Raw genomic sequence first — 15,394 nt, 5'->3', positions numbered from 1 at the left:
AAAAAAAATCCTGCCAGGCGGTGGTGGCGCATGCCTTTAATCCCAGCACTTGGGAGGCAGAGGCAGGAGGATTTCTGAGTTCGAGGCCAGCCTGGTCTACAGAGTGAGTACCAGGACAGCCAGGGCTACACAGAGAAACCCTGTCTCAAAAAAACAAAAAAAAAAAAAAATCCATTCCTGGTTTGCTTCAGCGACAAGCAGGGCTGTTAGAGACACTCTACCAGAGTCTTCCTGTCTCTTCACACAGGGGTTTCCTCAAACCTGCCTTCTAAAGGAATTGCTGGGTGTGACATGCACACACATTTCAGTTATGCCAAATATACTTTTGATAATGAAAGTGCGGAGCTTCTCACACCCCGGGGATCTAGTGTCTGCCATGATGCTCATATATTTAGAAGAATAAAAATGTGTCCTGTGCCGTTTTCCCGCTTAGGCGGGCACGCATACTCATGGACTTCTTAATGTGTTTGATAAACTTTTCCCAATTAGACTGAAAAAAATTAGACTCATTTCTTTTTATTCACTATGTATAAATGTTTTGTCTGCATGTCTGTGTGTGCACCCTGTGAATGCCTGTTGCCCTCAGAGGTCAGAAGAGCTTGTCAGACTAGCCTGGTACTAGAGTTACAGATGGTTGTAAGTCCCCGTGTGGGTGCTGGGAACTGAACCCAGGTTCTTTTCAAGAGCAGCCTCAACTCTTCAACAGTGAGCAGTCCAGCCCCAGGGACAACATTTTCAGGAGAAAAGTCAAAAGTCACGTGCTGTATTCAATGGACCCAACAGTAGTGAACTGTACACATGGGGGTCTTAGATTCAAGGAAAATGTGGTATCTTCAGAGGCATCTAGGTCTCGGTCTGCCCTTGGAATCACAGACTTGACACTGTTTTCAGATGATACCAAGGCAGAACAGGATCAAAGCATGTGCAAAATATCCCTCATCCCCCAGGCCCAAGTCTGTTCACTGAGATGCCTGCAGTGTGGATGTCACCGGTTTACAAGAAACACAGTGCTATGGCCCCTCCCTGTCCACTTTAAATGACTCTGGGAAATTCCTAAGCTCACTGAGAACTGCACAGGAGCACAGAGAAGAAAGTGGTCTTTTCATCTAAGGACAATTAAAAGTGTCATTCAAAGAAGACATAGACCCAGGCATGGAGACACACTCCTATCATGTCAGCTCTCAGAAGGCTGAGAAAGGAGTTTTGTGAGTTCAGGGCTAGCCTGGGCTACATATTGACTATCTCTCAAGAAAGATAAGGAGAAAAGAATGAAGAGGAGGCAAGAGAGAGAAGAGGAAGAAAAGGAGGAGGAAAGACTGCAGCATTTATTGGGTGCTTGGGAACTAGGGACCCTCACTTTTATTATCTCAATGAGTCCTCTGAGATGACCCCAAGATCTCCACAAGAACTAATGCCTCTTCCTTACACAAAGGAAACTAAGGCAGAGAGTGGTCACACAACCTGCTCAGATTCATGCAGCTGACCACTGACAGAGCCAGGCTTCAGAAGTCAGATCATTCTAAGTCCAGGGCTTCGACCACCTCACACACATCCCATGCAAGGAACTGAAGAAGATCTTTATGGTGATAAAAATCGGACCAGATGCAATAGGACAGTGTGTGAGTTGGCATCCCCTGATGCGGTCAGCCAGCACTGAGAGCTACAGAGAGCAGGGAATACAGAACATACAGAAAAGAGCAAACAAGGAAATGGGAAAGCAGAGCAGACCGCAGTGATCCTACCCGGAGATTGCCCAGCACTTGGCAGCTGGTAGAATTGAGAACTATCCACTGAATGAATGAATGAGTGAATGAGTGAATGAATGAATGAATAACCAAATGAGCAAACTCACATACTACCACATGAAATAAAAACCATCCCACACCAATTGGTACTCAGGCTAATACTGAGAGCTAAAGAAGTACCAGTCATACAGGGCAGCCATCTCCTGAGGTCTCTCAAAGTCCCACTTCCAGGGAGGGCCCTGTCAGGAAAAACAAACACAAAAAACAAAAAGCCAGGAGCAGAAGAGGTTGAAAACAGAGCGAGCAGCTCCTACCAAACCCTTCATTTACTTCACTTAAAAAATTACTTGGACAGCCTCCCCTGGCTCCTCCTGTGCTCCCCACCCCTCCCTGCTCTGCTTTTTTAGACAACTCATGCATGTGTGAAAATAAACCAGCACCCGCAGCCCCTAATGACCAGGTTTACCAGAAGCTCATTGTACCTCCAAAAAAGAAGGCAGCCGATGGTGCTTTTTTAGAGCTGCTAAAACCGCCATTTAAACCACTTAATACCAGCAAGCCTGAATTCCAGGGGACCCAAGGAAGTTTCTGGCAGTCCCAGGATCCAGCCTCCACTTGGCACGAAAGCACAGCTTTAGGGTCAGGGAGGTTCCCCCTTATGGAGATTCCTGGCTGCTGAGTCCCTGGGCTAAGTAATCCTTCAGAGTGGGAGTCCCATGAGTCTGGGCAGGGCAGAGGTGAGATATCCCCTCCCTGGGTCAGACTGGGCTGGGTGGGAACTGGCCTCTGTCCCTTGTCCAGCCACCTCCTGTCATTACGCTCTGCAAATCCTGTAACAGTCCCCCATCGCTGTACAGCTTTTCACCCCTCCCCCCTCGTTTGTCCTGTGTTTGCAAAAGGCTTAACTGCAAGCTCTGGGGTGGGGGTAGCTCTGAGGGGGGACAAGACTATGGCATTTGGAGGTTCTTGGTTTAAACTCTTTCATGAGAATAGGCACTAAACTTTTGAGACCCAGGCAGAGATACAAACTACCAAGTGGCCCCTTGAGCCTGAGAAAGTGGATTGTGACATACTCCTGCCTCCAGGCTCTTCTCCAGTACTGCTTCCCCACCCCTCCCCCCACAACATCCCAGCTGGGGTTGCTCTTCTATCACAAGCTCTGTCTCACAGCATAGCCTTCAAGTCCCTGAGAACAAAACTACATTTCTTTTTTTTTTTCCTCAGCAAGTTACAAAGAGTATAGTATACAGTTGGTGCTGCATAAATGTTAGTGGGAGGGTTATGCTCCCAACAGGCCTTGCATAACCCTGTAACAAAACACATGAGGCATTACCCTCTACACTCTGTATTTTCTCCTTTGGGGCTTGTCTGTGCCCTGGGAGTCCACGGAGATTAGATGAAGTCTACCCCAGATGTCCCAGAAGGGCCAGCCCTAAGTCTCCACCATGGCTGCCCCAAGATGAAGCCAACTTAGAGGAAAGTCAAAGGTGGGGTAAAACCACAGGTTCTTTGAGTACCTGATCCATCTGGGGCCATTCTAACCAGGAGCCTGATGACTATCAAACATGAGGAGATGTAGTGAGCCACAGACTAGCCTCAGGAAAACCAGGTCACACCACTCCCCGCTCCCCATCGTGATGTGTGTCCATTTGAATTTCCTATGTGAGAGACATCCAAGGAGATGGAGCGTTTCTACTACCCACCCCTAGTGAGTCTCTGTGCCAGCAGTGGATCAGAAGCTAGGACTCTCGGACACCCCAGCCTCTGTTCCTGGCCCCTCACAGCCTCATTCATCATCCGGCTCAGACTTGCCAGGCACACCATTGTCTCTATGTGCCTGCTCACTCCTAACTTGCCTGTCTTCTACATCCCTCCATTCCCTAGGCTGACCCAGCCCAACTTCACAGCTGCCACAGTCCTTGCCCTGGTGCCCTCTGGAACATGTGTCTCAGACTCTCATCCTTTCTCTGTGTCCCTAAGGCTACCGTTCCTCTGCTCCTCACTGAAGTTCCCTATCTGCAGGCCGAGCCTCAGCCACCTCCCTAAACTCCCCAGCCTCTGAGACTCATCTTCCCTCCTCTCTCTAGCTCCCTTCTCTCCCTCGCCCTCTTAAGAATGTAGCTCTAGCCTGCTTCCTCCTATTCCTGGAGGAATCTTAAAATTGTTCTAGGAGATTCTAAGTCCACTGGACGCTCCCTCCAGGGATGGGCCCTGGCCACCTCACTTCCAAGGACCTGAACCTGGTGTGTAAGGGTGTTTGCTTTCCTAGTGGCTGAAAATTGAAATCCTGCTGGGCTTCTGCACTAATCACCCCCAATAATTGAAAGGAGGTGGGATGGAAGAGGGAATTCCAGCATAGGACAGGCAGAGAGGAAGGAAGGGCTGGGTGACACCATCTTTCCACCCCTCTTCCCAAAGGCAGGCTAAGGACTGCACTCTATTCCCAAGTCCTCAGCTCTGCAGGCTCTGAAGCCCCTCCAGTCCCTGTGGCCCCAAGAGGTAGCAGGCATGATGTGTCGTAGCTCCTGGCTGTGTTCCCTGTCACTGGTGAGGATGTTTCTTCTAAGCTGTCCTACACACACACACACACACACACACACACACACACACACACCTACTCCCCTTGGCTCTGGTGCCATCATCTATTCTGAGGCTGTGTGGCTCTCAGGGGCCAGTTCCACAGAGCCGTGGATAACGAGAGGAAACCACACTGACTGTGGCCGAGCACTCTTCTTCCAACCAGGAGGCTGGGCAGCATCTGCTGAGGCTCCCTATGTCAAAGCGTGGCCAGACAGGGCCATCATTGAGTCCGCAGAAGCCTCATCAGCCAAAGATCACACCAATAATTTCTAAAAACCACCCGATGATTTGGGGCCCATTAGCATAATTTGATGTATCATCTGTGCATCGACTTTTCACTGGGTAGGCAGTTTCCTAACACACTTGGCGTGTGGGGAAACTAAAGAGGAAACATTTGTCTTGTCTCAAGGACTCATTTTACAATCTTCCCTGTTACCATGTACTTTCAGTGGCACCCCCCCCCACACACACACACACCTTGGCCTTGGCATGACTGACTAGTCACCCCAGTACTCCACACTCTGCCGGTTGCATCCTACCCATTCTCTGACTACCATGCCCCCTAACCCCAAAAAGTACTTTATCCAACTCCCAACTACCCAAGGCTTCAGCTGCCTGGGACCCTCAGAACCTCAGCTCTGCACGCACAGAGCAGTGTAACCAGTCAAGGGTAGACTCTCTAGCACAGTGATTCTCAGCCTTCCTGATGCTGCGACCCTTTAATACAGTTTCTCATGTTGTGATGACCCCTAACCATTAAATTATTTCTTGGCTACTTTATTGTTTTGCTATTGTTATGAATCATAATGTAAGTATCTGATAGGCAGGGTATTTGATGGGGTCGCGACCCACTGGTTGAGAACCACTGCTAACACGCGGCAGGAGGAAGTTGGGAGGGTTCGGTGAGAGCTCAGGCAACAAGACAAGCAAGTGTACAGAAGGAAACAGCACAGGTGAGAAGACAGAGATACACCAAGAAGGGGAAGATAGGTGGGAGGCGAGGCCAGAGATAGAGGGCAGAGCATGGGCTGTTAAAGATGCACGATTTTCCTTGTGAGTCTGGAAAGGGGCACAAGTTGGAGAGGTATGATGTCACTTGCATTTTCAAATCTTGGGAAGGAGAAGGCTCAAAATGTAAAAGTGGGTGACTAGGGTGTCTTGGGCACGTTTGCATGGTGCTCTGAGTTTGTAGATGGGGTGAAAGGCACTGAGGTACCAGCATGGGCGGTGAGGACCAGTCAGGATGATAATCATGCTTTCCTGGGCAAAAGGGAACCAAGGAGAGACTTTCACTGTTCTTCCTGCTGCTTCCAGAAGCCCAGGCTGAAAGGAGTGAGTGTGAGCACAGGACTGAGTTACAGCTCTCTGTAACAGCCACCAGGACATGGCTGGGATTAGGCCTTGAAAGGGAGGGCAGGCTCTTCACACCTCACCTCATGGCCTCCCCTCTCATCCTCAGACATTTCTCTCAGGCCTGGGCCTATGCAGAGTCACCAGGGCAAGCAGGGGTGAAGCACAGGAAGAAGCATCCAGCAGGAAGCATGTGTGGATAAGGCTCAGGAAGTGTTGGGCCCTTGTGTGGGACACCAGGAGGTCCTACCTCCAGCCTTGGGCTCCAGACTCAACTGTCCCCAGGCTCTTAGGACCTTGGTCTCAGGAGCTCTCTGTGTCTCCTGTGCATATTCCTCATACAGTCGCCTGTCACAGAGTTGTACTGATGAAATATCTGTCAGATCAAATGAAAAAAAAAATGAAAGTGCTTTGAAAAGCGCTTCAGAAGGGCTGGGGTTTGGAACTGAATAGGAGGGAGAAGTTAAGCAGCTGTTGCAAGGGTCTCCCTAGTGGAGAAGCGAGAGGAGGCACAAGCCTGGATCCTGGGAATAAGGTATCAGGGTGGTACAGGCCTCTTGGTAGCATCCTCAAATGCAGGAGGGTGGAGAGGAGGAACAGAGTGGGGACGAAGAAAGGAAGACCAAAATCCTCAGAGAAATTACAGATCCAAAGAATATACTTCCAGGAATCATTTCTGAAGTTCTGTATCAGCAATTATGGATTGGTTTTGGCCTTACAAAGCTAGGTTAAGTAGCCAGAAGATCCAGTGTGTTCTTCATGTGTGTGCGTATGTGTGCATGTATGTATGTGTGCACATATATGTATGTATGTATGCACATGTATGTGTGTGTATATATATGTCTGTACATATGTGTGCACGTGTGTGTGCATATGTCTGTGTGGATGAATGTGCATACATGTACACATATATGTGTTCACATGTATGTGTGCATGTGTGTACATGTGTGCATATGCATGTGTACATGTGTATATGTGGTGTGCATGTGTGTACATGTGTGAGTATGCATACATGTATGTGCATATATGTGTGTGAACTTCAGACTCTATAAGTAGACAGTTTGCTAAGTTGGGCATGATGGGTCATATCTGTTAACTCAGCATCAGAGAGACAGAGGCAGGAGAATTGTCATGAGTTAAAGGCCAGCCTGGACTAAATGGTGACTTCTAAGCCAGCCTGGGCTACACAAAGTGAAGCCTTATCTTAAAAGTAAACAAATAAAACATAGAAAATAAATTTAAGTTTTTTAAATTGCTGAGTTACTAGGGACTGTATTTATCTGGTGAGTCTAGCAACTGTCATAGAAAAACATAGGGGCTGTCAGCTCGTTGCACCCTCAACAATCACCACACTAAATACTCTGCCAAATGTTCAGAACCTGTGTGTCTGTGTGTCTGTGTGTCTGTGTGTGTGTGTGTGTGTGTGTGTGTGCACGCGCGCGCACACACTCCAGCAGAGAAACTGAGTCAAGTGAAGAAAGCCGAGCTGGGTGAGGCAATCTGGGCCATCTTTCCTGCTGAAACTGGAACTGGACTGGAACCAGCCTTGCCTCCACTGCTGCTGGGGACAGTACTGGGTAATGCACAGAGAAGACCAGAGCCAAAGCTTGACACTCTGCTGCCAGCAAACTGAATCCCAGCTGTCAGTTTGTCTGCAGGTCCCTTACCCCCATGGCTCCTTCTCTCTCTGTGTGAATGCTGTTGACAGACTACCCAACCCTGTCCTGGCACTTGCCCAGGACTAATTCTCAACAAGCAAAAGCCTAGAGACAAAGGCCAATATTTGAGTCCTTGTTGCACTCCTTTCCAGCCTGCTAACCTGTTCCTAGTCCCGAGGTCCTCGAGACTCAGTTCCTCCATCTGTAAAATGGGCTGATAGCACTTCTCACATGGGTGCCCCATTGCCATGGTGACCTGTAGTTCACAAACTAAAAACTAGCATGGTGGCTCAGGCCTATGACCCTGTGCTTGGAAGGTTAAGACAGGAGGGTCACAATGAACGTGAGGCCAGTCTGGGCTACACAAGAGGCCTAGGATCCAAAAAGGACCTTGGTAAATGGCCAGCCCCCAGCTCAGAGCTGCTGGGATAATGTGTCTGAGAGGTGAATTCCCTACGTGTAGATGGTACATCCTCTTCTAAGGGGTTGTTGGTCGTGTCAATCAAGGGTCTGTCTTCTTGGGAAAGGATCTGGGGCTTGCAAAGAACTGGGTGACTCTCTGCCAAGCTGCAAGACTCTACCATCCTGCTAGCCTGTTGAGCCCATTCCCCACCCCACCCCCCTCAGCATAGTCTCTAACCCAGATCAAACCTGAGCTCTTCAAAGTGGGGACGGAAGGCAGGGGTTGATGCTGAGCCTCGGCTCTGGGCTCAGGACTGTAGGCTGTGCTGTAATCCAGGGCAACGATGCCTAGGAAGATCATGGTGTCCAGAAAGGGCAGATGGGGTCCGAGCCATGCTACCCAAGCACTCACTCACCCCTTCTGCATTATCTTGCAGGGAACTTCAAAGGTCTGTGCAAGCAAATCGACCACTTTCCGGAAGATGCGGACTACGAAGCTGACACCGCAGAGTATTTCCTCCGTGAGTCACGCACGGTGTTTTAATCTCCCTTCAGCTGAAGGGTCCCTCAGTTTGTTCCTTCTGAGGATCAAAGGTCAGGCCTATTTGGTACCCTGGTTACAGCAGGGGCAGGAAACTGCTGCTCTCTCTTGACTGGCCAACTCCTACTCATCCCCCAAGTCTCTCCTAAAACCTCACCTCCTCCCTGAAGCCACCCCTTTTCTCAGGGGTTCCCAGGAACAGACCTTCATCTTGATGAGGGTTGGAGGGGATGTCTTTGTCTGCTGAGTAACATCCCCCAGTTCTGCAGATAAGGGACATTCTCTTCCAACACAGGGCATGGCCTAGAATAGGAACTCAGAAAATATTGCTCTCAAATAATAATGAAACCAGCTTGTACTCAGGAGACAGAAAGAAGGGAGAGAATTTTCCCTTCCCCCACAAGTCAAATCAAAGTTAAATCCTGGTGTAACTGCTGTGATCTTTAAGTCTGCCTGAGACATATTATCAAGAGAAAGCATTTTTGAAGCCCCAAGGAAATTTCTCAAGCATCCCCAGAAACCAACACAGACCTTGTTAGTTATCAAAAGGGATTTGCCAGAGAGGAACTGAGGGTCCTTGAGGGCTGGGACAGCCACGCTGAAGGCTCTCAGGCGGCTGGGCTCCATGGAGGGGTTTGCTTACAGAGTCCCAGGAACTGCTGCCCCCGCCCCTGTACCTGGGTGTCTCTCCTCTTCCCTTCACCAACAGCATCCCAGTTCTTACCTGAATTGCTCCTGTCTCTTTCAATAATAACTACTCATATCAGAGGTGGCAGCTTGCAGGTCAGCCTGGAATCTGGTTTCCCTGAAAAGTCTGTGGAAAGTGGAACTCTCGAGACAGCCAGGAAGGGACAGAGAGGGAGCAGGACATGATTTATAGATTATTTATTTGTTTATTTATTTACTTATTGGTTTGGGGTTTTGGTGGTGGTGGTGGTGGTGGTGGTTTTGTTTTGTTTTGTTGTTTTGTTTTGTTTTGAGACAGGGTTGCTCTGTACAACAGCCAAGGCTGTCCTGGAACTCTCTCTGTAGACTGGGCTGGCCTCAAACTCACAGAGATCCACCTGCTTCTGCCTCCAGAGTGATAGGATTAAAGGCATGCACCTCCACGTTCAGTTATTTATTGGTTTTTAAAAACGGGATTTCTCTGTGTCACTCTGGCTATCCTAGAACTTGCTCTGTAGACCAGACTGGCCTTGCACTCAGAGATCTGCCTGCCTTTGCCTCCTAAATGCTAGGATTAAAGGACTGTGCCACCAAGCCCAGGGAGTTGGAAGGGAGTCTTGGGGAGGGAGGAGGAATATGATAAGAGAGTTATTATTACCTTTTCTGAATTCCTTCAAGATTTTGATCTCAAATAGAATTCCCACAGGGCTGTCTGGATGTCAGTCATTAACTGCTACTGTGTCTGGAATCAGCCAATGCAGTAAATATGAATTGGGTACCTGTTGTATACTCAACCAATGCAATAAACATGGATTGGGTACCTGCTGTATACTCAACCAATGCAATAAATATGGATTGGGTACCTGTTGTATACTCAGCCTGTACTGAGTAGTCGGGAGGCCAGGATGGACCTGTGAGACAGTCTCTGATGCCAGTAAGAGCAGGCATTGTGTGGAGGGTGGGGTGGAGGTAGGGATAGATCTCAGAGACAGCTGGTCAGTTGTGATAGAAACAAGACCTGAATTTGGAAGTCGGAGGTCAAAACTGAGCCCCACCCTAGAATACAGACACCTGGGCTCCAGGTCTCACCTGGCCAATCACAGTGAGGCATTACACTTCATCAGTCAGACAGGAAGCACCTGGAGGCAGTTCGTATCCTTCAGTACAGGACCCAGAATATAATAGTCCCTCAATAAATATCTCTCATGAAATACATGATTCCTCTGGAGCACACTCTGATGTGTTGAGTCTGTTTCCTCAGAGCTAAAGAGAGAATCTTCCGGGGTATGGGTTCACCTTGTCCTGGCATCGAGAGTGGGATTTGTGTCCCATGGAACCTAAGGCCTTATTAAGTTCAATGAGCAATGCAGGGGTTCTGGAGCACGCATAACAAAGGAGCAGATGTTTTCTGCAAAGGATGAGACAGGAAATGTTTTCAGCTGTTTAAGCCACACTGACTCCATCCCAGCCACAGACAGGGAAAGCCTCTTTTCTTTGATCATGTAGCCCAGGCTGGCCTTTAATAGAAGCTGGACTCAACCAGCTTCTGTCTTAGTTAGGGTGTCATCGCTGTGAAGAGATACCAAGACCACGGCAACTCTTACAAAGGCAAACATTTAATTGGGGCTGGCTAACAGCTTCAGAGGTTCAATCCATTATCGTCATGACAGGAAGCGTGGCAGCATGCAGGCAGACCATAGTGTTGAAAGAGTTGAGAGTTCTACATCCTATTCAGAAGACAGCCAGGAGGAGACTCCGAGCATTGAGACCTCAAAGCCCACCCCCACAGTGACACACTTCCTCTAACAAGGGCACACCTAATCCAACAATGCCACACCTGCTAATGGTGCCCTTCCCATAAGCCAAGCATATTCACACCATCACAACCTTAAAATTCCAATTCCCTTTGTTTGTTTTTGTTTTGTTTTGTTTTGTTTTGTTTTCAAGACATGGTTTCTCTGTGTAGCCGTGGCTGTCCTGGAACTCACTCTGTAGACCAGGTTGGCTTCAAACTTAAAGAGATCCGCCTGCCTCTACCTCCCAAGTGCTAGGACTACAGGCATGAGCAGCTATGCCTGGTTTTTATTAGATGCCACTTGTTGAGGAAAAATAGACACAGGATTTTTAGTGGTACTTCCTATGAAAGTCCACTCACAAAACCATGCAGCAGCTTAGGATGGTGTGAGTGTGCTGGCCCTGAGCTATATAACATGGTAGTCTGAGATAGACAACATGGCTCTGGAAAGGTTGAAGCCACTGCTCCTGTCAGTTTATGCAGCCAGGGGAGCTTGGAGGCAGGGCTAATTTCTCTAGAACAATCCCTGACCCCCTATATTTTTTTCTGGTTCAAAAGCGCCTCATAGGCCCCTCTCACCCCCTGTCTGTATCTCCATCTCACACCTGCCTTATCACCACACACTGCAACCACCCACCCAGCACCCTGACAAGATATAAGTCTCTTAGTCTCTGACCCATGCATTTCTTCACCCCAGCATCCAGCACAGGGCCTGAAGGGGAAAGAGGGTTCAGTAATGTGCTTCACTGACAGACCAAGGAAGTAACTGAACAAGAAAGTAAGTGTGGAGTAAGTCATGGTGACATATTATCAGGGACAAAGCAAGCAGTGAAGCCTTAGAACTGCTGAGAGGCAGCAAGGTGAGTGGGTCTCACCTGGAGGTAGGTTGAGCCTGAATCAGCCTAGAGTCCAGGTCAGTCAAACCCACTACCTTAGCTTGCCTGGCACTTGATAGGCTGGGAGAGGGACAGAACTTGCCTGAGGGCTAGCTATCTGGGGAAAGACTAGGGACCTGTCTTAGCTAGGGTTTCATTGCTGTGAAGAGACACCATGACCAAGGCAACTCTTATAAAGGAAAACATTTAATTGGGGCTGGCTTACAGTTTCAGAGATTCAGCCCAAAATCATCAATACCAGAAGCATGGCAGCTTTCAGGCAGACTTGGTGCTGGAAGAGCCCAGAGTTCTACATCTTGATCCAAGGGCAGCCAGGAGGAGGCTCTCATTCCACACTGGGTGGGGCCTGAGCACAGGAGCCTTAAAGCCCACCCCACAGTGACACGTTTTCTCTAAGAAGGCCACGCCTATTCCAACAAGGTCCTACCTGCTAATAGTGCCATTTCCCAATGGGTCAAGCCTGCTCCTCCATCACACTTCTCACAGGGGCATTCACAAAAGGATTTCCTAAATACATTAGCCAAGTGTAAACTTTGGTTCTAAAAAGGATCATTCATTCATTCACTGTGACACACTAAGTGCTCACTCCCTGCTAGGCTTCGCTAGGTACTGTTGTCAGTACTAGGGATCTCAGGTGAACCAAGAGACAGCGAGGTCCTTGGGAGAGTTGTGTCCTAGTGAAGGCGAGATGCAATGAGCAAGAGCCCATGTTCCTGCCTGAGATGGCCTCAGTGACTGGAATGGAGAAGGGCAGAGGAAGGGCTGTCATGTAGACAAGAAACCGAGACAGCCTTTCTAGATGAGGGCAGGGGAGACAGAAGATTTCTTAGGAAGAGATGACCTAGCAGAGGGAACCACCAAGCAAAGGCTTTGAAGCAAGAATAGTACCCCATCTTTGGGCAACAATCAAGACCAGCCTAGCTGGAGCCCAGCCTGTAACCAAGAGAGGACAGACACAGAAGAGTCCCAGCCTGGTAGGTCTGGGGAGTCAGGTGTCCTTCTGAGTGAGGTGAAGCCTGATCTAGAAAGGGCAGCTAGCCATCAGAGTCAGAAGACTAAAGGGAGTGATGGATGCATTACAGAGTTGGGGCAGCCAGAGACTGGGGTGGGCTGAAGGCAGGACAGCTGGTAGAAGGCTCAACATTGAGTCCCCGAGTAGAGAACTCTGAATGGGCCAGGGTGGAAGGCAGGGAGGGAAGATGCTCAGGGCAATGGAAAGGGCTCAGCCAATAGAGATGCCAGAGCTTGCCCCTTCAAGGCAGCTCTACCTTGGGACCTCTGAAAGAACAGTCGCCATGCAAGGTGGGCTCCAGGAAGGTAGTGTGCGCCCCAGTGGTTACAGAATCACAAGCCTGCCTGACTTACTTCTCCTGTTGCTATAATAAGATACCCTAACAAGAGTACCTGAAGGGAAAAAGGATTTATACTGGCTCACAGCTCAAGACTACAGCCCATCATGGCAGGAGAGTCAAGGCAAGGGGAAATTGAAGCAGCTGGTCCCATCACATCCACAGCTGATTAACACAGCTGCCTCCCAGCTCCTTCTCTCCAGGATCCAAGCCAGGGAATGGCGCCACCCATGGTGGGCAGCTCTTCACACCTCAATAAAATCAGGATGACTGGACAGGCACCCAGGGACTCATCTCTATCAAGTTGACAATTAACACTAACCCTGACACCATCTGACCCTGGTCCACTCAGGGCAGGATCAGATCTGTGCCAACCCCAACTCCCCACCCACATGACTACGGTGCCATAGAGCTGGAGCCAGAGGGTGGGGGTGATGGCTGTTTTCATACAGTGTGAAGGCCACTTAGAGAAGCTGGCATTCAGGGTAGTGTGGTCCCCTTCGCCTCCAACAGATAACAATTTCCATGCCCAGGCTGTTTAAATTTAACTAAATTGATAGAGGTGCAAGGAAAGGGACAGAGCCAGTGAAGCAGCCCCCACTTTGTATCTCATTCTCCTCAACCCCCAACCCTGTCCCCGGCAGCTCCGCCTAATCAACAGAGGAAACTGCTGAGGGACTGAGTCCTTTCTCCATGTTCTTCTGAACTTGCTCCAAGAAAAGCAGAGATGTGAGGAGAGGAAGGGGTGGGGTGTGGCTATGTCTGTTCCTTTTGTCACTGGCCTTTAGGCTCTTGTGGCTAAGGGAGCTGAGCCCTGCCAAACCTGTGCTTCCCGGGTGGGGGGGGGGGGCTGAAGCTTCCACCGAAGCTGCCACCCTAGAGACAAGTGTATCTTCCTCCTTCCCTTTCAAGTGTGAACAACTCACAGACTTCCAGTCCTCCTGGAGGAGCCTCCTTCCTGGATACCAGGCCCTCCTCCAGGTGCTGAGGACGTGGAAGCTGACAGCGGAGGAGGCCTAGCCTCAGGCACTTGAGATTTGCAATCAACGAAATTAGCAAGTTCATCATAAAGCACGTTAGACTCTGCTATGCTGTGATAGAGGAAGTCAAGCAGGAAAGGGGAGGGGCTTCCTACTGCCAGAGTCAAGGAGGGGCTCACAGCACTCACACGGGAGTTTGAGCTAAAATCTGAAGGACAAAGAGCGAACAAAGCCAAAGAGGCCAGTGTGCCACCTCTGCCCTCCTTGTTCACCTGGGGTGACGTGGGACAGAAGGGGAGTACAGAGAGTTCTAGAAGGCTGTGACTAGAACTCAACTCCTGGTCAGTGAAGAAAACAGGGTGTGCCTGCTCACAAGCTCACAAGCTTTCCTGAGGGCCTGGTACAAGGAAGGGTCTCGGGGGGGGGGGGGGGGGGGGAACAAATGGATTCATGCATGGTACATGCTCTTCCTCCCTGACCTACCATCTATCCTGAGTCAGAGTTCAGGTCTCCTAGTAACACAAGCGTAGCTTTGGGTCCCCTTATCTTCCTGCTGGTTCCCATCCCCTCCACTAGGTGTGATGCTGTGGGCCTTGCCTCACCTACCACTGCCTCCACGAGGGCTGAATGGTGGCCACACTATTTGTCCCAATGAGCACCATAGGCCATAGGATGTGCCTGTCATGGTGGCTTCTGCCTCTTCCTCAGTCTGAGTGAGGAAAAGGAAGTGATGTCTAGTGACCATCATCATCTTTCAAATGCCAACATATGTCTCTGTTAGGGTCTGCAACTGTGCTGTGATCTGTGTCTGGTACCTGTGGACCCATGCATCTAAGTGTATGTGTGCATGTATATTCATATGCATGTATCTACACATGTCCCTGTCTGTGTCAGAGGCAGGTCTTTGGGTCCTAGAGGGTATCCCTGCTATGTCCAAAAGATGGAAATTTGTATTTCTTAGATTTCTTCATGTGGCTCTGAGAGAGGGAAAAAGAATCAGGGCAATTGGCTCAATTCCACAATCACATAGTAAGCACCTACTGTGTGCCAGACACCCAAATCTACAACATTATATAGACTTTCATAGTGCAAGACAAAAGGGTGGAATCAGGTCTCCGACTCAACATTTAGAGCCTGGAGCTAGAACCTGTGGGGAAGAACTAATAAATACCATTGGATCTTAGACATACCCACCCACGCATGCACAACCCACATACACAGGAGAGCTGGGTACCAGGTCCAGCATGCCCATTACACACACGGCCACTAAATGGGACTGACAGAGAAAGAGCTGGGGTCTCCAGACACAGCCACCTACCACCTCCCCTCAGCATGCGGAGTCACAGCTGATGAGGAGAGCACCCTAGCCAGAGATGGAAGCAACAGCCCTTCATCAAAAAAAAAAACAGTCATACCACCATTCAGGAAGGAC

The 15,394-nt window shown here is 49.4% G+C and overlaps 1 protein-coding gene across 3 annotated transcripts in view; it reads left to right on the top strand.

The window, feature by feature from the left end:
- The window catches only part of Cacng2 (calcium voltage-gated channel auxiliary subunit gamma 2), a 126,307-nt gene that overhangs the window by 97,653 nt on the left and 13,260 nt on the right, over nt 1-15,394 (top strand). For all 3 annotated transcript variants that reach the window (XM_076911581.1, XM_034517485.2, XM_034517486.2), the window contains exon 3: nt 8,173-8,256. In XM_076911581.1, the coding sequence (XP_076767696.1) occupies nt 8,173-8,256 (84 nt within the window). The remainder of the gene's footprint in view (nt 1-8,172; nt 8,257-15,394) is intronic.

The sequence above is a fragment of the Arvicanthis niloticus genome, chromosome 13 (genome assembly GCF_011762505.2).
Source record: "Arvicanthis niloticus isolate mArvNil1 chromosome 13, mArvNil1.pat.X, whole genome shotgun sequence".
NCBI lineage: Eukaryota > Metazoa > Chordata > Mammalia > Rodentia > Muridae > Arvicanthis > Arvicanthis niloticus.
The sequence above is the reverse complement of the archived record's forward strand: the minus strand, read 5'-3'. Positions and strand labels throughout refer to the sequence as shown.